This window comes from Camellia sinensis, chromosome 8 (genome assembly GCF_055761805.1).
Source record: "Camellia sinensis isolate YWXY chromosome 8, ASM5576180v1, whole genome shotgun sequence".
Classification (NCBI taxonomy): Eukaryota; Viridiplantae; Streptophyta; class Magnoliopsida; order Ericales; family Theaceae; genus Camellia; species Camellia sinensis.
Window position 1 is genome coordinate 39,347,931 of NC_138968.1, and position 20,951 is coordinate 39,368,881.

Below are 20,951 nucleotides of genomic sequence, written 5' to 3' on the forward strand. Positions count from 1 at the left end.
AAAGAACTTTCTGTTGCCGGGTGCCATTGGAAGTGGTCCTACTATGTCCAAGCCCCACATTACAAAGGGCCATGGACAAGTTAAAGGTAGAAGCTCTCTAGCTGGTTGATGTATTTGGTGTGCGAACTTCTGGCATTTCTCACACTTCTTGACATACTTTTCAGAATCTACTTGCATGTATGGTCACCAATATCTTTGCGAAATGGCTCTGTAAGCTAATGATCTTCCCCCTAGGTGGCTTCCACATACGCCTTCGTGTATCTCGAACAAAAACGCTTCAACTTTGCTGGGATGGACACACTTTAGGTAAGATCCTGTGAGGGATTTCTTGTACAAGGCCATTGATAGGGAGAGCCAAAATCGCTGCGACTTTGCTCTTATTTTGTTGGCATCTTTCTTCTCTTCCGGTAGGACGCCGTCTTTTAAGAATGCTATGATGGGATCCATCCATGAAGGGCCTAGTTCGGCGAAACATACTTCTTCTACTTCAGGTTCTTCAATGCTTGGTCTTGGTAAGTAGTCAATCAGTAACGGATGTGGGACGGATGTATCTGTCATTGAAGCAAAGCCTGCTAGTTCGTCCATTCTACTGTTTTATTCCCTGCTGATCTGCTCTATCCACACTACTTCAAATTTCTTGATCTCTTTTCTGACTAACTCTTGGTACTTAGCCATCCTGTCGTCCTTTTGCCTCGTAGTCACTGTAAACCATTAGCTCGGTGGCCTTTATGTAGGATGCTGATTTTAAGCCTGCCAGAAGTGCTTCATATTCTGCTTCGTTGTTGGATGCTGGGAAGCCAAGGTTGACTGCTTGCTCCACCACTAGGCCATCTGGTGAGATGAGGACTATGCCTAGTCCTACACCGTGCCTGTTGGACGCTCCATCGACGAAGAGCTTCCACATCTCTCCAACGAACAGTTTCCAACAAGTGGAGGGATTGGATGATGCCTTGGGATCAAGAGTGTTGCTGGTGTTTTCTTCGAGGTCCATGCTTGTTGTTTGCCCCTCGCTATCTGATTGAACCAAGTCGTTATTTGTTGGTGAGTCTTGGTTTGGTGTAGCATGGTTTGCTTCTTCCTCCCTTACTTTACTCTGGTCTGCCTTAGGGTCTGACTGGGTATCCTGCACCAGGGGTTGCGCTATTTCGGCGTCAACTTCCAACCCTAGTTCGGTGGTATCAGTCAGGTCGACTAGGCAGATATGATGACTTCCTGGGATGAATTCTGCGACAAAGTCTGCCAAGGCTTGGGCTTTTATGGCGGTTCTGGGTTGGAACTTGATGTCGAACTGTCCCAACTCGACTGCCCACTTCAAGACTCGTCCAGAAAAGTTTGCCCTCTCAAACAGAGCTTTTAATGGAAAAACTATGAGGACGATTATTGTGTGGGGGTGGAAGTAATACGACAATTTCTTTGACGCCATCATCAAGGCTAAGGCCAATTTTTCCAATGGTAAGTACCTGGTTTCTACGCCCAGCAATGTCTTGCTAACATAGAAGATAGGCAGATGCTGGATTCCTTCCGCTCGGACAAACACTGTGCTGATTGCATGCTGAGAAGCTGCCAGGTACAAAAATAGTTCTTCTCCAGGTATTGGGGTCACTAGCAGTGGTGGAGAAGACATGTATTCTTTCAAACTTTCAAGGGCGCGGTCGCATTCTTCATCCCACTCAAACTTGGCCTTTAATGCTTGAAAAAATGGTCGACATCTGTCTGACGACCGACTTATGAACCGGTTTAGCGCGGCTGCCATTCCGATGAGATGTCATACTTCTTTTACAGAGTTGGGTCTCTCTAGTTCCTGAATTGCTTTGATTTGAGAAGGGTCTGCTTCTAGACCTCGGTTGGTCACCAGGAAGCCTAGGAACTTGCCAGATCCTACGCCGAACGCACACTTGGATGCATTAAGGCGTAGTTTGTTCTTCTTCAGGATCTGAAACATCTCACCTAGGTCCCTAAGGTGGTCATTCTTATTCTTGCTCTTGACCACCATGTCGTCGATGTAGGCCTCCAATGTTCTGCCTAACAATGGTTCGAACATCTTGGTGACCATCCGTTGGAATGTTGCCTCTGCGTTCTTAAGGCCAAAAGGCATGACCTTGTAACAATATAGTCCTCTTGGCGTCGTAAAAGATGTAACCTCCTAGTCTGGCTTATACATGGCGATCTGATAGTACCCTCTGTACGCATCAAAAAAGCTAAGACGGTTGTGTCCTGCCGTCAGATCTATCAGTTGGTCTATCCGTGGTAGAGGAAAGCTGTCCTTTGGGCATGCCTTGTTGACTATTTTGTAGTCCACACAGACATGTCATTTTCCATTCTTTTTAGGTACCACTACTATATTGGAGATCCATCTAGGGTAGTGCACCTCTCTGATAGCTCCTGCTTCTAGCAGGTTTTCTACTTCTTCCGCCACTATTTGGCATGGTGGAGTGTTGATCTGCGAGTGTGCTGTATAATTGGTCAGACAGTTAGGTGGACATTCAGTTGGTGACAGATGAAGCTTGGGTCAATGCCAGGCATGTCACACGGCGTCCAGGCAAACACTTCGATGTTGGAGGTCAAGAATTCCATGACCTCAATTCTCTCAGTGCTGGACATAGATGAGCCAAGCAAAAAGAACTTATCCGGGTTCTTTTCATCTATGCTTACTTGTACCAAGTCTTCCACTGCCTTCTGTTCAACGGCTTTGCCAACATCCGCAAACAATTCATTACTCTCGGGCTCTTCCACCATCTGAACAAACCCCTTGGCAGCTCGGCTGCCATTTACCGTGACAAAGCATTGCTTGGACATAATTTGGTCTCCGTAGACCTCTTCAATTATTCCAGCTTCGTTGGGGAACCGCATTACTTGATGGTAGGTTGACGCTACCGATTGCATGACGTGCAGCCATGTTCTCCCCAAAATTATGTTGTAAGTGGAAGGGACTTTCAATATCCAGAATTTCACTTGTTTAGTCATGCTTCCTGCTCTGACTGGGAGGATTATCTTGCCGACTGGCCACTCTGGCATTGAGTTGTATCCAATCAAGAGAGATACGGAAAGTGCCAAGTCTTTGTCTTGTAGTTTCAACTGTTTGAAAGTTTCATAGTATATTATCTCACATGAGCTCCCTTGATCGATCAAAATTCGCTTGACGTCGTAATCCTTAACGCAGATAGTGACGACTAGTGCATCATTGTAAGGGCAATATATCCTTGCCATGTCTCCGTCTGAAAAAGACATGACGTTTGTGGCTTCTGTTTTCCCCTTTTTAATGGTGGGCTGTGCAATACCTCCCTTAAGTGCTCAGCCTTTTTTATCATGCCTCTGAGCTCACATACTCGCTCAGGCTCGAATACCCCATGTATTACGTTTATCATGCCTTGAGGTGGGGCGTCAATCGGTGTTCCGTCTGGGTGATCGTGGTTTTGGGGGGCTAGCTGCGTCCCTCCCTCTATGTACCGGTCCAGGTGACCAGCTGTCATTAACTCCTCCAGATGATGTCTCAACAGCATGCAGTTTTCAATGCGGTGCCCCTTTTCTTTATGGAAGGTGCACCGAGATCTTTCGTCGTAGTCCTTTTGTGCCTCTCCCAATTTAGCTGGCCATTTAACGAAAGGTTCATCGCGTATCTCGCTGAGAATTCGGTAGATTGGTTTCTTGAATACCGTGGTAATGTCAGTGCAGACTCTCAACCATCTTTTATCTCGGTCCTCTTCGTTGTCTCATCTGCCTCATCCATTCTTGCTTGAGCGTTCTACCGTGTTGATTTTTGCCGTAGTCTTCTTATCTGGTGTTGCTGTTGCACCAGATTTTGCCTTGGCACGGGCGCCATCCTCCTCCACCCGAATATGTTGGTGCACTCTCTCTATCAAGGCTTCCATCATGAGGGGTGGAGTCATTGTAATTGAATCCCTCAATCTGTTTCCGACTGGAAGTCCTCTTTTGTATTGTACGATGGCGAGATTGGTGGGGCAGTCCCCTATCTGGTTGAATGTCTCCCAGTAGCGACTGTTGTAGAATCTCAATGTTTCTTTGTAGCCCATGTCAATGGAGAGTAGCTGATCAATCTCCACTGGCGTCTTGGTATTCGTTCTGAACCTTGTTACAAACGCCTCCACTAATTGTGCCCAGGAGGCTATGCTGCCTTCTGGTAGCCTTTCGAACCAGGTTAAACCTAGGTCGCCAAGGCTGGATGGAAATAGAATGCACATCAAAGCTTCGTTCCGCCGGTATACTACCATGACCTGGCGAAAATGGCTTAAGTGCATGTAAGGGTCTGTCTTCCCTTCGTACGTGGTAAATTTAGGCTGGATGAAGCCTGAAGGTAATGATGCATTCTCAATCGCCGGAACGAACGGCGAGCTATGTAGTCTTGCCAATGCTTTATCTGTTGGTTCGTAGGCAAGGTGCGGTATTGGCATTCCAACCTCGAAGCTTCCATGCGTCCGAGGAACCAACCGCTGAAGGGTTGAAACTCTATGTGGGTCACGTGCCCTGGCATCCTCCTTTCGTCGTACCCTTTCTTCAAGCACAGTCCGTAAGTCGGATGATCTAGGCAACTCCATTTTTCTGGACGATGTCTGGTGCGTATGTGAGGGCCGATAGGTACTTCCCTCAGTTTTAGACCTCAATGATTTCGTTCTCTCAGACCTGGAGTAACGAGTTCTGGAAGTTCTTGATTGAATGTCGCCTGTCCTGAGGCTCCTACTCTCTGCTTGTGATGGTGTGGTATGTCTACCACAATCTTCTGAGTGGCGAGGAGGCGTATTGCCTTTGCGCCCCTCTCCTGTTGCCACTCATTTTCCCTTGATCTGGCGCTTCATGGCCTCCATGTCCGCCGCCATCTTTCTTATTAGTTCATCTTGCTCTTTTACGCGATCCTCCAGAGCTTGAGGGTCGATTCTTTGCCTTTGCTTTTCAGGACTTTGTGAGCAAAAACGACGAGGGCTGTTGTTCTGCCTCCCCCTTGCATCCCTCTGGGGATTCTGTCGCTGGGGCTCTAAGTCCGCCATAGGAGGGAAAGAGGGTAATCCTTCGCGCCTCCTACCCCCCTCAGGGGTTTGTCCGTCGATGGCGGACTGCGGCAAATCTTCGTTATGCGCCATTCAACTAGCGAGGGAAACTTGATAAAGAGGTTTTGTTCTTTGTCTGATATTCCCACAGACGGCACCAATTGTACGGGAAAGAAATAAACCTTCTCTTATAATCCTGTTGATCAAGTCTGCGCTCCTCCGTACGACGTTACTTTACTCCCTGAAAACACAAACGTGAGCTAGCCGGCAGGTGTGTTCCGGATACCTCTCCGATGCCTAAGTCAGCAAAATAGACAAATAAACAAAAGCTCTGTGTATTCAAGAATCAAAGTTGTGTTACCTCTCCATAGATGATGTTGTGAGCTTTTATAGGTTTCGCGTGGCACAATCCTAGTAGGACTCTTATTCCTCCATGCAAAGTCCTCTTAGGAATCACATTCCTGAAAGACAATGCTTATCCTTCAACACCCCCCTCACTGCTTAAACCAAGTGAGATGGTTCTACCACGGTTGGATATCAATACCACCGAGATAGCATGGCCATGCTAAAGCCGTAGACTAGACCGAGCTCCTACTAGCTCGGTTCTTCCTTTCACTGCGTGTATCTCGGTTTGACATATTCCAACTGTGTTGTCTGAGATCGGACTAATCACATCGAGCTTAGACCGAGCTAACCACTAACAAGGTTCTGAGGAAAGCTTAACATACATCGGCCCAATATGGTATGACCGTGCTAACTGTCACCACGCCGACCGTGGTGACCGAGCTAACCACCAAGCTCCTTCGGACCGGACTATCTGCAAGGCTCTTCTGGACCGGACTAATTACAAGGCCCTTTTACTCAGCCCTTCTTACCGTGGCCCACAGAATGGCCCATTACCCAGCTCGGCCTAATTTATATATAAATTACTCTCTCAGGCGACTAAACTTTTAGTAGCTAAAACACAATCACACTTTACGTGACTAATATATTTAGTAGCTAAAAAATTAATAGGATGAACAAAATAAAAATTTGGCGACTAAATCTTTAATAGCTAGATATAAGTAAGGTTTTTTGCGATAAAATATTTTTCGTCGCTGAAAAGGTGATAATTTTTTTTCAATACTTTTGGCGACTAAAAAATTAGTCGCCAATTACCTTTCCCGACAATCCTTTAGCGACTACTTTCGCGACCAAAAAATTTAGTCGCTAAAAAGTTTCGACAACTAAAATATGACTTTTGGCAACTAAAAATTTAGTTACCAAAAATGTAAATTCTTGTAGTGTATAAAGGCATCTCCAACGGTGCATTACTTTTTTCATTAAATTTGAGTAAAAACTCTCTTTGATATCACTTGCTCTAACGGAAAGATTTGACTTTTCATCAAACCACTGGTCGACCGGGCAGATAACTGGGTGGGCAATCGACCAATGTAAAATTTTCACAATGGGACAAGGAACAACATCAGTGACCAAAATGATAAGGACTTTTGATCTTCTAGAGAAAACTCTTATAAACCCACCTCCGCTCCCCTCTCAAATCTCACACAAAACAATCCTCTCCTTTTTCAACTTTTGATTTTGTTCCACCTCTTCACTGTTCATTGATCACCAAAAAAATAGCGAAACAAGCAACACCTTTTGCTCTTCCTCAAAGCCTCTCTCTCTTTCTCTCTTTCTCTGAGATGTTTTTCTTGTGTTTTGTTCTGTTTTGGTTTGAAAGTATTGGCAATTGAAAACCAACCCAGATTCAAAAATTGGGTATTGTTTTTTTAAATCTCTGACCAAATTACGATATGGGTATTCAATTTTACTACTCTTTCTCAATTGGGTTTTCAACAAAATTTGATTTTAATCTTGTTTCTTCTTTTGATTTGGTGACCCATCTCAAACAATCTCTCAATCCCCTATTTTTCATAACCATCAAGGTGGTTTTTTTCATTTAAATTTCCAGAGAGCTAGCGGCTTTGTTTGTTGAATATGGTCGCTATGTATCAAATGGCAGCACGAAGGAACAGTGGAAAATCCAAAAAAGCTATTGAAGAATCACAAAAATTGACCCAGATGGAATGGGAAAGAGATCAACTGAATGACCTCAAGAGCCATCAATGGAAGTCACTTTTTGATCAAGCTTCTATGTCATCTAGGCCTCTCAAAAAGATCAAAAGTCCTTATCGCCAAAACCAATCTCAACCTTTGGAACTTAAATATTTGTTGTTGTCTATGTTTGATTGTTATTTATTTCACAAACCCTTTTAGACAAAAGGTTATTAATTCCTATAAAACCATTTTGATTCGGTATATTTCGCATTATCTCCAATTTATTGATTGTCTAATGCCATTGATGAACCCTGCTCCAGTAGTAAAGTGCTTCTAATTAGACATTTGCAAATAACCTACAAGTTTGGGCATCAAGACTCATTTGCCTAACCACTACACCTGTTGCTATGACTCCAATTGAGGGGTCATCTGAGCGGTCGACCTTCCAGTGTAAAATTTTTACAAAATTTTGCCTTGAGGTGGTCATCTGGAAGGACATCCGGTGGTGAAAATACAACGGTAATGAATAATGATTTGATGGAAGGCACAAACATCCTCAATTTGGTGAAATATTTTATATATTTTCAATTTGATATAGGTTTAATGAAACCATTGAAGCAGAAAAAAATGAAAGTTGCGTTTGGTAGAGTTTTCTAAATATGATTTGAGAATAGAATTGTATTTTGAGTTTGTGAGTTTTGGAATAATAATTTGAGTATAGAAAATTTATTTGGTGAATGAGTTTTGAAAAGAGTTTTGAATTGAGTAAAAATTTTTGATGTGACATGTGATATTTGATACAAAAACTTACAACTCATAACCAAACACTCAATTCAAAATTATATTCAAAACTCATAAAAAAATTAAAAAATATTTTTTATTGAATATATAAAAATTAACATGTGTCAATTGCCACACAAAAAAAAAAAAAAAAATTATGCACTTTTTCGATCAACCGGCCGGACGATCGGTTAACCCAAATTTTCTCGCCTTGGACAAAGTTTTCAAAAGTGAGCATAGAATTAATTTTGGAAAACCGTAAACAAACACGGTGTGCAAATCAAAGCCTGGAACTAACGTTCCAAAGCTCTACCAAACAGAGCCGAACTTTTTCACCAAATTTGAATTTGGAGATAGATTTGGTGCAGCGTTGGAGATGGTCTAAGGGCTGTGAGGACCTCCCTAGTCAACAATTGTCAGTCTTTTCATGGGTCCCGCCTTATTTCCTCTATGCTAAAAAAAAAAAAAGTCAGTTTTAAATTTTTAAAATTTGTCTAATTTATTAGGGGAAATTACAAAAAACAAAAAAAAAAAAACCTTAAAGTTTGAACCTTATATCAAAATAAATTCTATATTTTTAATTGTATCAATTTAAAGTCTAATTTTTTTATTTGTTTTCAATCCAAACTATTTACCTATTTTTGTTAAGTAAATTGACAAAAAATAAAATATATTAATTATTATACTCAATGTAGGTATATGAAAAATGTCTAAAATAATATTTTTCATTAAGTTTTTAATAACTAAAATATTTTTTTCTACCGCTCTACTTAACGAAAATAAACAGATAATTTAGATTAAAAATAAATAAAAAAAATAAAAAATTAAATTAATAAAATTAAAAATTGAAAATTTTATTTTATTTTATTATATGACTCAAATTCTAATTTTTTATTTTTTATAAGAAGTTTAAACATACACCGGAGATCTAAAATCTGCGTGCGGCTAGACCTTGTTGGACCCTGTGACAGCAGGGGTCAATTTTTAGTTATGTCGGCCTTAGAATCATTGGTAAATTTGATTAGGGTAAATTACACTTTGCTCCTTAAAGTTTCACCTATTTTTTATGAAAAATGCCTGGTAGCTCGAAGCTACCAGGCTCGAAATGGCTCGAGAGGGAGAGGGAGAGGGAGAGGGAGAGGGAGAGGGAGAGGAGAAAGAGAAGGGAGGGAGAGGAAGGTCGGCGGCGTCGTCGCAGCCCCGGCCCGCCGTCGTCGCAGCCCCGCCCCGTCGTCGTCGCAGCTCCGGCCGCTGCTGCTGCTTCCTCCTCCGTCGCAGCCCCGCCTCCGTCGCAGCCCAGCCTCCCCTCCTCCTCAAACCGGGTTTTTATGGCCCCCTCCCCTCCCCTCCCCTCCCCTCCCTCCTCCTCCTCCTCCCCTTCCTCCTCTCTTCTTCTTCTTCTTCTTCTTCTTCTGCAAAACCAGGAAAAAAAAAAAAAAAAAAAAAAAAATACAAAATCGACACCAAAACGACGTCGTTTTGGTGTCGAGCCGCGATTCGAGCCGCGGCATTCGAGCTACGTAGCATGATCGATTTTTTATTTTGACTCTTTAAGTCTAAATTTTTTTATTTTGGCCCTTCATATTTGTAATCATTCCCACTTTGATCCTTTAAGTTTGATTTTTTCTATTATGGTCTTTCATATTTGCAATCCTTCTTAATTTGAGCCTTCATGTTTTTAATCCTTTACACTTTACTCTTACACTAACTTCCATAAAAAAAAAAAAAAAAAAAAAAAAAAAACTAATAGAATCTGACCAACATATCAGTTCCATGCGTAATATAAAAAAATTCATTAAAGATGCAAAAAAAAATGAAAAATAGATAACAAAAAAATTGAAATTTTCCTTCAGTCTTTAGTGAACTTTTTTCTTCTTTTTTTTTCAAATTTATTCATAAATATTATTACATTATAGATGCGTCTAGATTAGATGCTCCTAAAAAAATAAAAACAAATTTAACTAAAAAAGAAAAAAAATTATTAAAGACGAAAAAAATAAAAATATACTAACTCAAACACCTGTATTTTCAGTTCTAAAATGAAAAGTTTACTATTTTTTTTTTCCGTCTTTAGTGAACATTTTTCTTTTTTTCGTTAAATTTGTTTTAATTTTTTTAGGTGCATCTAAGGTTGATGCATCTATATTTTTATTTTCAATTCTAATTTTTTTGTATTTTGTTTTTTATTTTTTATTTTTATTTTTTGCATCTTTAGTGAATTTTTTATATCACGCATGAAGCTGATATGTTGGTGATGTGACAGATTCTGTTAATTTTTTGGATGGAAGTTAGCCTAAGAGTAAAGTGGAAAAAATTGTAAACATGAAAAGCCAAAGTGAGAATGATTGCAAACATAAAGCGTCAGAGTGGAAAGGATTGCAAATATAAAAGGGCAAAGTAGGAAAAATCTAACTTACAGGGCCAAAGTAAGAAATAAGTGAACCTTTAGGGAGGTAAAGTGTAAATTACCCATTTGATTATTACAAAATGACATAATTCAATATTATGAGAGTCGTAACTTAAAAAAAAAAAATTGAATTATAATCAAACATCACAAGTATAATTAAATAACTCTTAAATCATAATTGAATAACGTTATAACCAACATCATAATATGTCATAACTAATAATACAGTAAATCATAACTATTAACACAAAAATCGTAACCAAAAGTATTTATGATTTTTCAAATAAAATACAATTTTTGATTAGTTTAAAAAAATAACTTTGCATTCAAAAAGTATATTAACTGTACAAAAAAATGCATCCCTCACTATTTTAAATCAATCAAAACTTATAATTTTGTTCATACCTTTGAACAATGTATAAACAAAACCAGATTCTCTTGACGTGAGGTTTGGTCTCAGACATTAAATTGTCATTTCATATTCGAGTTTTCAAAATCCAAAAAATTGAAGAAATTTGAAAAGTACATGGATATAGAGCCACACACAAAACAACAAAAATGATTGAAACATAGAACCAAGTCCAAGCAAGCAACATCAAAGGCGAAATTTTTAAGGACAAATACCAAACAATTCCAACTAATAATGTGAACTCTTTAAAACATTTTGACCTATTAATAGACTTGGTCTTGTGAGAGACTCTCTCTCTTTCCTTTCACATTGTGATAAACTTGAACCATTTTTTTTTTCTTTACAAAATAATATTTGAGCGGTGATATATACATAGAAAACATTTACAAAATTACTACAGAAATGATGTGGTTTATTTTTATTTATTTATTTATTTATTTTGATAAATGGCATATTGTGGTTTATTCATAATTCAAAATCAGACATTTAGACTGTATTTGTAATTCATAATTATTAGTAGTCGTTCTAAATTTCGTTAATATCAATCGATTGTATATATATATATATATATGTCGGCACAATAAATAAATTAAAGAATAAATTATATTTTTAGTTTTAGTAGTTTAAGCGAAATTGTCGTTTTAGTTCTTGTAATTTTAATTTGAACAATTTAAACAATATATTTTCAGTTTTATTTCAATGTTGTCCTTCCATCCTAAACTGTTTACATTTTGGATGAAAAGCAACATAAGCAAAAATTAATTTTGGTCCTTCTAATTTTGCACATAATTTTTTTCCATTTAAAAATTAGAGTTTATTATACTTTTTACCTCTAAACTATCATCAAATTATTTACTTAGTCCCTAAACTATGTATTGAGTCTAGTTAATCCCTAAAGTATATAATTAAAGTCTATTTAGCCCTTAAACTATCAATTAAATCTATTAAGTGTCCAAAATATTTAATTCAAACATATTTAGTCTCTAAAATAATTTCAAAAATAAAATATAAGTCTATAAATACTATAAATTAGTAAAACACCCTATCGGATTACAATTTTATTTCAAAAAAATCTTAAATTTTTATTTTGTCTATGAAAAGTAGACGTCAATTCTTCTAGTCAATTTTCTTTATAAGGGTAATGATGATTATCTATAATATTTTCTTACTTATCTTCTACAATGGCTACTTGCTTGCCTTTATCTAATAATGTATATCGGACTTCATTTATAATATCTAATTGATTATCTTTTAAGTTTTTTCGCTGAATTCATTTTATAAGTTAATTAATGTATTATTTTGTTCAATTATTATTTGTAGCTAAGTGTTATTATTTAAATGATCTAATTTTAGTTTTTCAATATGTCTAATACTTATATAATTTTATTGGCAAGACCGAAAAATCAGACTTTGATATTAATTTAAATACTTAACGAAATAAAACACCTTTTTAAAGAAAATAAAATAAAAATTTTAGATTTTTTTAAGAATAAAATCTTAATTAGGTGAGTCTTTTACTAATTTATAATACTTATAGGTATATATTTTATTTTTATAATCATTTTAGGGACTAAATATGTTTGAATTACATATATAGCGACTTAATAGATTCAATTGATATTTTATGGATTAAATAAATTTTGATTTATATATTTTAAGGACTTAATAGACTTAAACAATAGTTTAGGAATTAAATAGACAATTTGATGTTAGTTTAAGGGTAGAAAGTGAAATAAATCCTAAAAATTATAATAGTAAGTGATGGATAAACCACATTGTAACAAAATTAAAAATCTAATGATCAAAATATTCAAATTAAAACTATGAAAACTAAAATAAAATTTCACTCAAATTAGAGAAACTAACGATATAATCTATCCAAAATTAAATTTTAAATAACAAAGACAATTAAGTATAAGATTACTTATATTTATTTTATTTACCATCGTTGCCCATAAATTAGTTTTTTTCTTTTTTCTTTTTTCTTTTTTTTGTTTCCTTCTTTTGAGAAACCCTTATATATTTTTGGTGAGAACATGGATAAAATTTCAGATATGTACGTACGATAATTTCATTTTAGTGCTAGAGAGTATTTAGATAATTTTATTTATTTTTTTTGTTAAATCACTTGCAGAAAAAATTATGCCAATGAGATATTTGTAATTTCTAAGACATGGAGGGAAAATGTATTTGTAATTTATCTGTAAATCTGGCTTTACAAAGCTTACAATATTCTTAATTAAAAAAAAAGGAAGACGAAGTTCTAGAATTAATTCTAAACCATAAAACAACAAAATGCCAACCGAACCACAGAAAATAAGACACAGAAGACCCAAAATAGACTTCAGCATAGATATCACAAAGAAACACACAAACTCAAACAAAACAGTTCCAAACAAAAGTAGATCATGAATAAGTCAGCATGTATGATCTTCAAAAATGTAAATTTCATGTCTAGTTTTGAAATCTACTACTCCTAACCATACAATTATATACTAACAATGAAATCATATACAACTGGAGAGCCTGATTGTCTAAGTTCAAATAGTAAAACAACTATTGGGTTCTCACATTTCACAAAAATATTTCTCTAAAAACCAAATTATCAATTAACTCCATTCATAGTTGCATTATACTCAAAAAGCTTCCTTTTTCATACAAAAAGCAGTTTTGGAATTGTCTTTCATTCCAAGGAATAACCTAAAATAATGCATTCAAAGTTATTGATTTTACCTCGAACTGAAAAAACTTTTTTAAAGACTATTTTCTATTTTCTCATCTGTGTGAAAAGTGCAGATGGGGGTCTTCCAGTTCCAGCTTCAGTGTTACTAAATGCAGAGAAGCCACCACCTCCTTGTTGACCGTTGAAGGCTCCAAATCCACCGCCTTCAAAAAATTTAACAACAGACATATCAATGAAAAACTTAAAAAGTCGATGTAAGCCAAAACTGGAAAATTATAAAACATAAAAAGCTTTTAGGCTATGTTGAAATGACAATAATTTTTTAGGGGAAATGAGAATGAGATTTTGGGTCTCATTAATTCCTGACGTTTGGAACGGATTGAAATGGGAAAGTGATTCTTGATTATTTATTTCAGCATGAATCACATTTCCAAACTAAATAGGAATCTGATTCCCCCACTTCCCTATAAGAAGCTATTTAAGAGAAGGGGAAAAAAAATTGGGCACACAACATTTAAATTTTTATTATTTTCTCATTGAGGATTCCTAACAAAACCAAATGCTTGAATAGAACATAGACACAGGAATTTTATTACTAGTACTCTCATTACTAGTAATGAGATTCTTCATTCCTCGAATTCTTTTCATTCAAACATAGCCTTATTTGATGTGATGAGATAAAATGTGCTTACCTGAACTGGGGAATCCACCGCCAGAAGCAGCTCCTGCAAACCCACCACCAGAAGCAGCTCCTGCGAACCCACCACCAGCTGAGAACATTGACACAGGAATTTTATTACTAGTACTCTCATTACTTGTAATGAGATTCTTCATTCCTCAAATTTTTTTCATTCAAACATAGCCTTATTTGATGTGATGAGATAAAATGTGCTTACCTGAACTGGGGAATCCACCGCCAGAAGCAGCTCCTGCAAACCCACCACCAGCTGAGGCAACACCACCAAACCCACCACCAGCAGAGGCAGCAGCACCAAACCCACCACCAGCTGAAGCAACACCAGCAAACCCACCACCACCAGAAGCAACACCAGCAAACCCACCAGTGGAATGAGAGCTGACCAAACCACCACCGAAACCACTAGCAGTAGTGGCAGTTATACCAGTTGGAACAACACCAAGCTGTCTTGACTGTCCAAAAGCACCAAGAACTGATCCTAAAGCTTGTTGCCCCGAGCCAATCTGTGATGGCCAGCCAAATCCACTTCCTGCAGGAATTTGAGGGGTGGTTCCTGTGCTAAACCCACCAGAGAATGCACCAAAATTTGTTAGCTGAGAGGGTTGGGAAAGCTGTGGAGATTGAAAGCTGAAAGATGCTGGTCGAAACAGCTCTCCTGTAGGAACTGTCGCAGCAAATGGAGAGCTAGCTTGAGTTGGGGCTGGACTAACAAATGTCAAGCCAAAGGGATTTGGCTTGACAGTTGTTTGATTTGGGGCTGATCCAATCCCAAAACCACCTAGGCTTCCTAAAGTGAGTTCAGTTGTTTCACTTGTCTCGGGAGGTGCCTCCTCCATCTCATCCTCCTGTGTGATCACAACATCTAAACTCTCACCTTTTCCACCAAATGGCTGTTCAGGTTTAGAGTTGAATGCTGCATTTGATGCAGGAGCTTCCATGCCATTGAAACTCAGCTTACTCCCAAATTGCAAATTGGCCGAAGGTTCACTTGTAGGCACGGATGGTACTGAAGACTCAAGCTTCAAAGTTAATGCAGGCTCAGGCGTTGAAATGGAAGCTTGAATTGTAGAATTCTCATCTGTTTTAGAACTAAGCTTAGGTATAGTGGGCTGTGGCTCTTTCTTGGTAGACTCGGTTTTTAAGTTCATGGAAGGAATGGGAATAGGTGAGGACAATGGGTTTTCAGGAACCTGAAAAGAGGAACCAGAAGAAACAGTTGGATAGGAAGAGACTGATGATTGGGAAAGCGAGGCTGTCTGACTAGCATTACTGACTTTAAAACTAGTTTGGGATGATCTGCCTATTGAGATTGCCGATGATGAACTTGGTGCAATTGGATTAGACAAAGAAGATGAGAATGACGAATGGATCAGGGGAGATGATGATGGATTCAAAGTTGAGAACAAGGATGTAGAAGAAGATGATGCTATTCTACCAGAATGGCTTTTGCTTTCTGCAGTGTCAGATTGGATTACTTCTGCATGCGAGCTGGGAGCTGGATTGACAACTGATGCAGGAGAAAATGGAGATTCAAACCCTTTCCCAGATTCAAAAAATGAGCTTTCAATGTTGCTAGGCCTATGCTTCACACTTCCAATTGTAGATTCCACAAAATTAGTTTCTTTATCATTTGAATTTGACATTTCATTGGGTTTCTTTGGAAAAGTAAATGTCCGCCCAGGTATCCTCTTGGACATTGATGGTGTTTGTAGATCAATTTTGGACAACTTGGACTCATTAACTGAAAGGGAATCAGACTTCTCAATAATAGTTACCCCACTGCTTGATCTGTTGCCAGCCAGATTGAAACTTTCCTTTGCATAATTTTGAAAGCCAACAGTTGAAGATATGGATGCAGACTGGGATGAGAATGCAGATATTCTGTCCCGAATGCCTACACAGAAAACAAATGAACAATAGTCAACAACAGTTCCTTAGCTGTTTATCCTAACAACTTAATGCATTTAGCACATTACTTCTTCCACTCCAAGGTTGCTAACCTTTCTCCTCAGATGGAAATAAGAGGGTTGAAGTGGTGGTACGACGCTCGGGGTGAGCAACTGACAATCCCTCCAGCATGTGGGACTTGGCATGTTTCTTATCCATCAACAAAGATGATCTGTCTGCGCTTGCCTTCTGCCGATCTTCATGCAAAAGCGTTCTTTTGACAGTTGTTTTTGGAGGTTCAAAACTAGCCCAACTCTGCATTGAGGTTTGTAAAAAATATCACATACACATCTCTTAGCCCTGAAACAAGACATCCAGAGCAATGGAATGAAGCAAAAATCCCACATATACATCTGTTAGGAAATTTTTCCTGAGGCATACATAATCTAGGGTACTGGAGGCAGTGGACTAGGTATCGAATTTACCTTCAGCATCATTTGCATAAATAGATTTCCATAATAACAATAAAACCATGCAATATTGATCTTAAACACATTTCGTTAAAATTTTCATTTCAGGATGAAAAAACCAATGTGCAGCTTGCACATGAATGCTGGTTGTATAATTGCCCCCTCAACAGAAAACCTTGTCCAATGTGAACCTCACAAAATGGCTCCCAAATAATTTTGTTTGAGCGGGTCAGATATGTTTGAGCTAGCACTAAGCCACTTATTTTTTTATTTTTAAATTGTCTTGTCAAGAACTTCTGTCGTCGTCATAGCCATTTAAGACGGTCTCAAAATACTGTAGAACAATGATGGGGAATTAGTACCTTTCCATTTGTAAGGGCAGAATCCAATCCTCTATCACATGTAAAAGTTATAAAATATTACTGCTGGAAATTTGTGTTAATGTATATAATATGATAGTGGTGTTGGTGAAGGATAGTGGCATGTATAGAATATGATAGTGGTGTTGGTGGTAGATAGTGGCATGTATATAATATGATAGTGGAGTTGGTGAAGGATAGTGGCATGTATAGAATATGATAGTGGTGTTGGTGGTAGATAGTGGCATGTATATAATATGATAGTGGTAGATAGTGGTAATATATAATATGTAAGTGGCATATAATGGGTTATAATGATGTTTGTAATATCTCCTATATAAGGAGTGTCATTTGGTCTTGTAAGATAAGAAGTTTTGAATATAAACAGAAATATATTCCTTCTTCCTCATATTTTCGGAATTCTTCTTCCTCATATTTTCTAAGTTGGTATCAGAGCAACAAAAAACACAGCAGCCCTAAAACCGTCATAGCCATGTCGGAAGTCACATCCGAAACCACTTCAACCCCTGCCACTGCCATTCCGGTGAAAACGTCCAACTCTCACTCTGTCCAAATCACCACCATCCGCCTAAATGGTGATAATTTTCTCCGCTGGTCACAATCTGTCCGGATGTATATCCGTGGGCAAGGAAAGATCGGTTACATCACTGGTGACAAGAAGGCTCCTGCTGTTAATGATCCGCTGTTCGACAGTTGGGACGCTGAAAACTCCATGGTTATGACATGGTTGGTCAATTCCATGGAGGAGGATATAAGCTCTAATTACATGTGCTATACTACTGCACAAGAATTGTGGGATAATGTTAGTCAGATGTATTCTGACCTAGGAAATCAATCTCAAGTTTTCGAATTAACTTTGAAGTTGGGAGAGATTCGTCAAGGAGATGATTCCGTCACCAAATATTTCAATTCGTTGAAAAGGTTGTGGCAGGATCTTGACATCTTCAACACATACGAATGGAAATCGGTTGACGACTGCAACCACCACAAGAAAACTGTGGAAGACAGCCGTATTTACAAGTTTCTTGCCGGCCTCAACATTGAGTTCGATGAAGTGCGAGGAAGAATTATTGGCAGACCTCCTCTCCCATCCATTGGCGAAGTATTTGCCGAAGTCAGAAGGGAAGAGAGCCGAAGGAGCGTCATGCTTAAGAAAAAAGGTACTGGTGAATCAATTGAAATTTCTGCTTTAATTAGCGATGCTGCGGCCAACAAGGCTGCAAATTACCAGCGCAGGTTTGATGATAAGCCACGGGTCTGGTGTGATTTTTGCAACAAGCCTCGCCATACACGCGAAACGTGTTGGAAGATCCATGGCAAACCTGTCAACTGGAAAAGCAGCAAACAAGGAGAGAAGAATCGTGGCTTTCCTACCGCTAATGAAGCCGATTCAGGTCCCTTCAACAAAGAGCAGATTGATCAACTCTTAAAGCTGATAAAATCCAACTCCTCATCCGGTACTCCTAGTGTTTTGTTGGCACAAACAGGTAGAAATCCTAAAGCCTTCTCTTGCCTAAACTTCTCTCCGTGGATCATAGATTCCGGTGCCTCCGATCACATGACTAGTTTTTCCCATTTATTTAGTACCTATTTCCCTTGTTCTGGTCATGACAAAATCAGAATAGCCGATGGTAGTTTTTCACCTATTGCAGGAAAAGGATTTATTAAACTAACTGAGAAAATTAATCTCAATGCTGTTCTTCATGTCCCCAACTTAGCCTGTAACCTTTTGTCTGTCAGTAAACTATCTAAGGATTCTAATTGTCGTGTTACATTTTTTGAATCTCATTGTGAATTTCAGGACCAGAACTCGGGGATGATGATTGGGCGTGCTAGGATGCTTGAAGGTCTTTACTACTTTGATGAAGTACCTGTTAGTAATAAAAAAGCTCAGAGCTTTAATAGTACTAGTTCAATCTCTGTTCAAGAAAAAATAATGCTATGGCACTATAGGCTAGGGCATCCTAGTTTTCTTTATCTGAAACATTTATTTCCAGAATTATTTAAAGGGATTGATTGTTCTTCTTTTCATTGTGAAAGTTGCATTTTTGCAAAATTTCATCGCTCTACTTATTTGCCAAAACCTTACCAGGCTTCCAAACCTTTTTATTTGATTCATAGTGATGTTTGGGGCCCTTCTAAAATCACTACTCTTTCTGGTAAAAAATGGTTTGTTACATTTATTGATGACCATACCCGCTTATGTTGGATTTATTTGATGAATAAAAAATCTGACGTGAAAAATTTATTCACAAATTTTTACAATATGATTGAAAACCAATTTCAAACCAAAATTGGTATTTTACATTCTGATAATGGAACAGAATATTTCAATGAGCAGTTGGGTGAGTTTTTGGAAAAAAATGGAATTTTTCACCGATCTACATGTCGGGATACCCCTCAACAAAATGGCATTGCAGAACGAAAAAATAAGCATCTACTTGAAGTAGCACGTGCTATAATGTTTTACATGCATGTTCCTAAATATTTATGGGGTGAAGCAATTTTAACAGCCTCTTATTTGATAAACAGGATGCCTACAAAGGTGTTAACATACAAAACACCTTTTAATTGTCTCAAAACTTTTTTTCCTGACACGAGGTTGTTTTCTGATTTACCCGCCAAAGTTTTTGGATGTACTGCTTATGTTCATGTTCCCAGTCAATTTCGTTCAAAACTTGACCCCCGTGCTATAAAATGTGTTTTTTTGGGTTATTCCTCAAACAAAAAGGGGTATAAGTGTTTCGATCCTCAAACCAAGAAATTTCATGTGAGTATGGATGTGTCATTTGTGGAAACAAAATCCTATTTCCCCAACACTTCTCTTCAGGGGGAGACAAGTGGAGTAGAAGACCGTTTTTGGGATATTTCTATCCCGCTGCCCAATGTCATTTATCCTACACAAAAATCACATCTGTCTGATAATGATCACTTAGGAGAACCAAGTTCTATGGTGCCTAGTCAAGAAGATTCTTGTTTAGGGGGAGAAGTACTACAAAATGATCTAAATCCTGAGCTTCAGGTTTATACTAGGAAGCGATTTCATCTGAGGAATAATGACCCGAATGTCCATCCTAATGACCCGAATGTCCACCCGAGTTCTGGCATCGAAATTTTAGGTAATCCTATTCCTTCTATTTCCGACCTTGATGTTCCTATAGCAATTAGGAAAGGTGTCCGAAATTGCATTAAACATCCTATTGCAAATTACCTCTCCTATCAAAGACTGTCTAAAAACCATAGAGCTTTCACATCTAGGATTTCACACTTGTTTGTTCCAAGGAATATACAGGAAGCATTGGATGATCCGAATTGGAAATTAGCAGTCATGGAGGAGATGAATGCTTTAAGGAGAAGTGGTACTTGGGAGATAGTTGATCTACCCAAAGACAAGAAAACAGTTGGGTGTAAATGGGTGTTTACGATAAAATGTAACGCAGATGGAAGCGTTGAGAGATACAAGGCGAGACTGGTGGCTAAAGGCTTCACTCAAACTTATGGGATCGACTATCATGAGACGTTTGCTCCTGTTGCGAAAATAAATTCCATCAGAGTACTGTTATCTCTTGCAGTAAATTCAGATTGGCCTCTACATCAACTTGACATTAAAAATGCATTTCTCAATGGTGATCTTGAAGAGGAGGTGTTCATGAGCCTACCGCCGGGATTTGAGCAGAGACTTGGAAGCGACAGAGTATGCAGATTGAACAAGTCATTATACGGACTCAAACAATCACCAAGAGCGTGGTTTGAACGCTTTGGGAAGGCAGTTATCAGTTGTGGCTTCTCGCAGAGTCAAGCAGATCACACAATATTTTATAAACATTCAAAAAATAGTAAAATTGCAATTTTGATTGTTTATGTTGATGACATCATTTTAACTGGTAATGATGAAGCAGAGTTAGCAGCCCTCAAAGAGAAACTCGCAAAAGAATTTCACATTAAGGATCTGGGAGCCCTCAAGTATTTCCTCGGAATGGAATTTGCAAGATCCAAGGAAGGTATATTCGTTAATCAGAGAAAATATGTTCTTGATTTCCTTGGAGAAACAGGTATGCTTGGTTGTAAGATGGTGGAGACTCCGATCGAGCCTAACTTGAAGTTACAAGCTGCTAAGGCTGAAGAAGTCAAAGAGAGGGAACAATATCAACGACTTGTAGGGAAATTGATTTACTTGTCTCATACGCGGCCTGATATT

At 38.2% G+C, this 20,951-nt stretch overlaps 1 protein-coding gene across 8 annotated transcripts in view; it reads right to left on the reverse strand.

Annotated features, from left to right (window-relative positions):
• Nucleotides 1-13,025: 13,025 nt before the first annotated feature.
• LNO1 (Nuclear pore complex protein) overlaps nucleotides 13,026-20,951 on the reverse strand; it is a 54,489-nt gene continuing 46,563 nt past the window's right edge. For 3 of the 8 annotated variants that reach the window (XM_082882507.1, XM_082882511.1, XM_082882513.1), the window contains 4 exons: nucleotides 16,017-16,218; nucleotides 14,216-15,910; nucleotides 14,012-14,089; nucleotides 13,026-13,522 (listed from right to left, as the gene is read on the reverse strand). In XM_082882507.1, the coding sequence (XP_082738633.1) occupies nucleotides 13,404-13,522; nucleotides 14,012-14,089; nucleotides 14,216-15,910; nucleotides 16,017-16,218 (2,094 nt within the window). In that variant the 3' untranslated portion in view covers nucleotides 13,026-13,403. The remainder of the gene's footprint in view (nucleotides 13,523-14,011; nucleotides 14,090-14,215; nucleotides 15,911-16,016; nucleotides 16,219-20,951) is intronic. The other 5 variants (XM_082882508.1, XM_082882514.1, XM_082882512.1 and 2 more) reach the window with 3 other exon arrangements.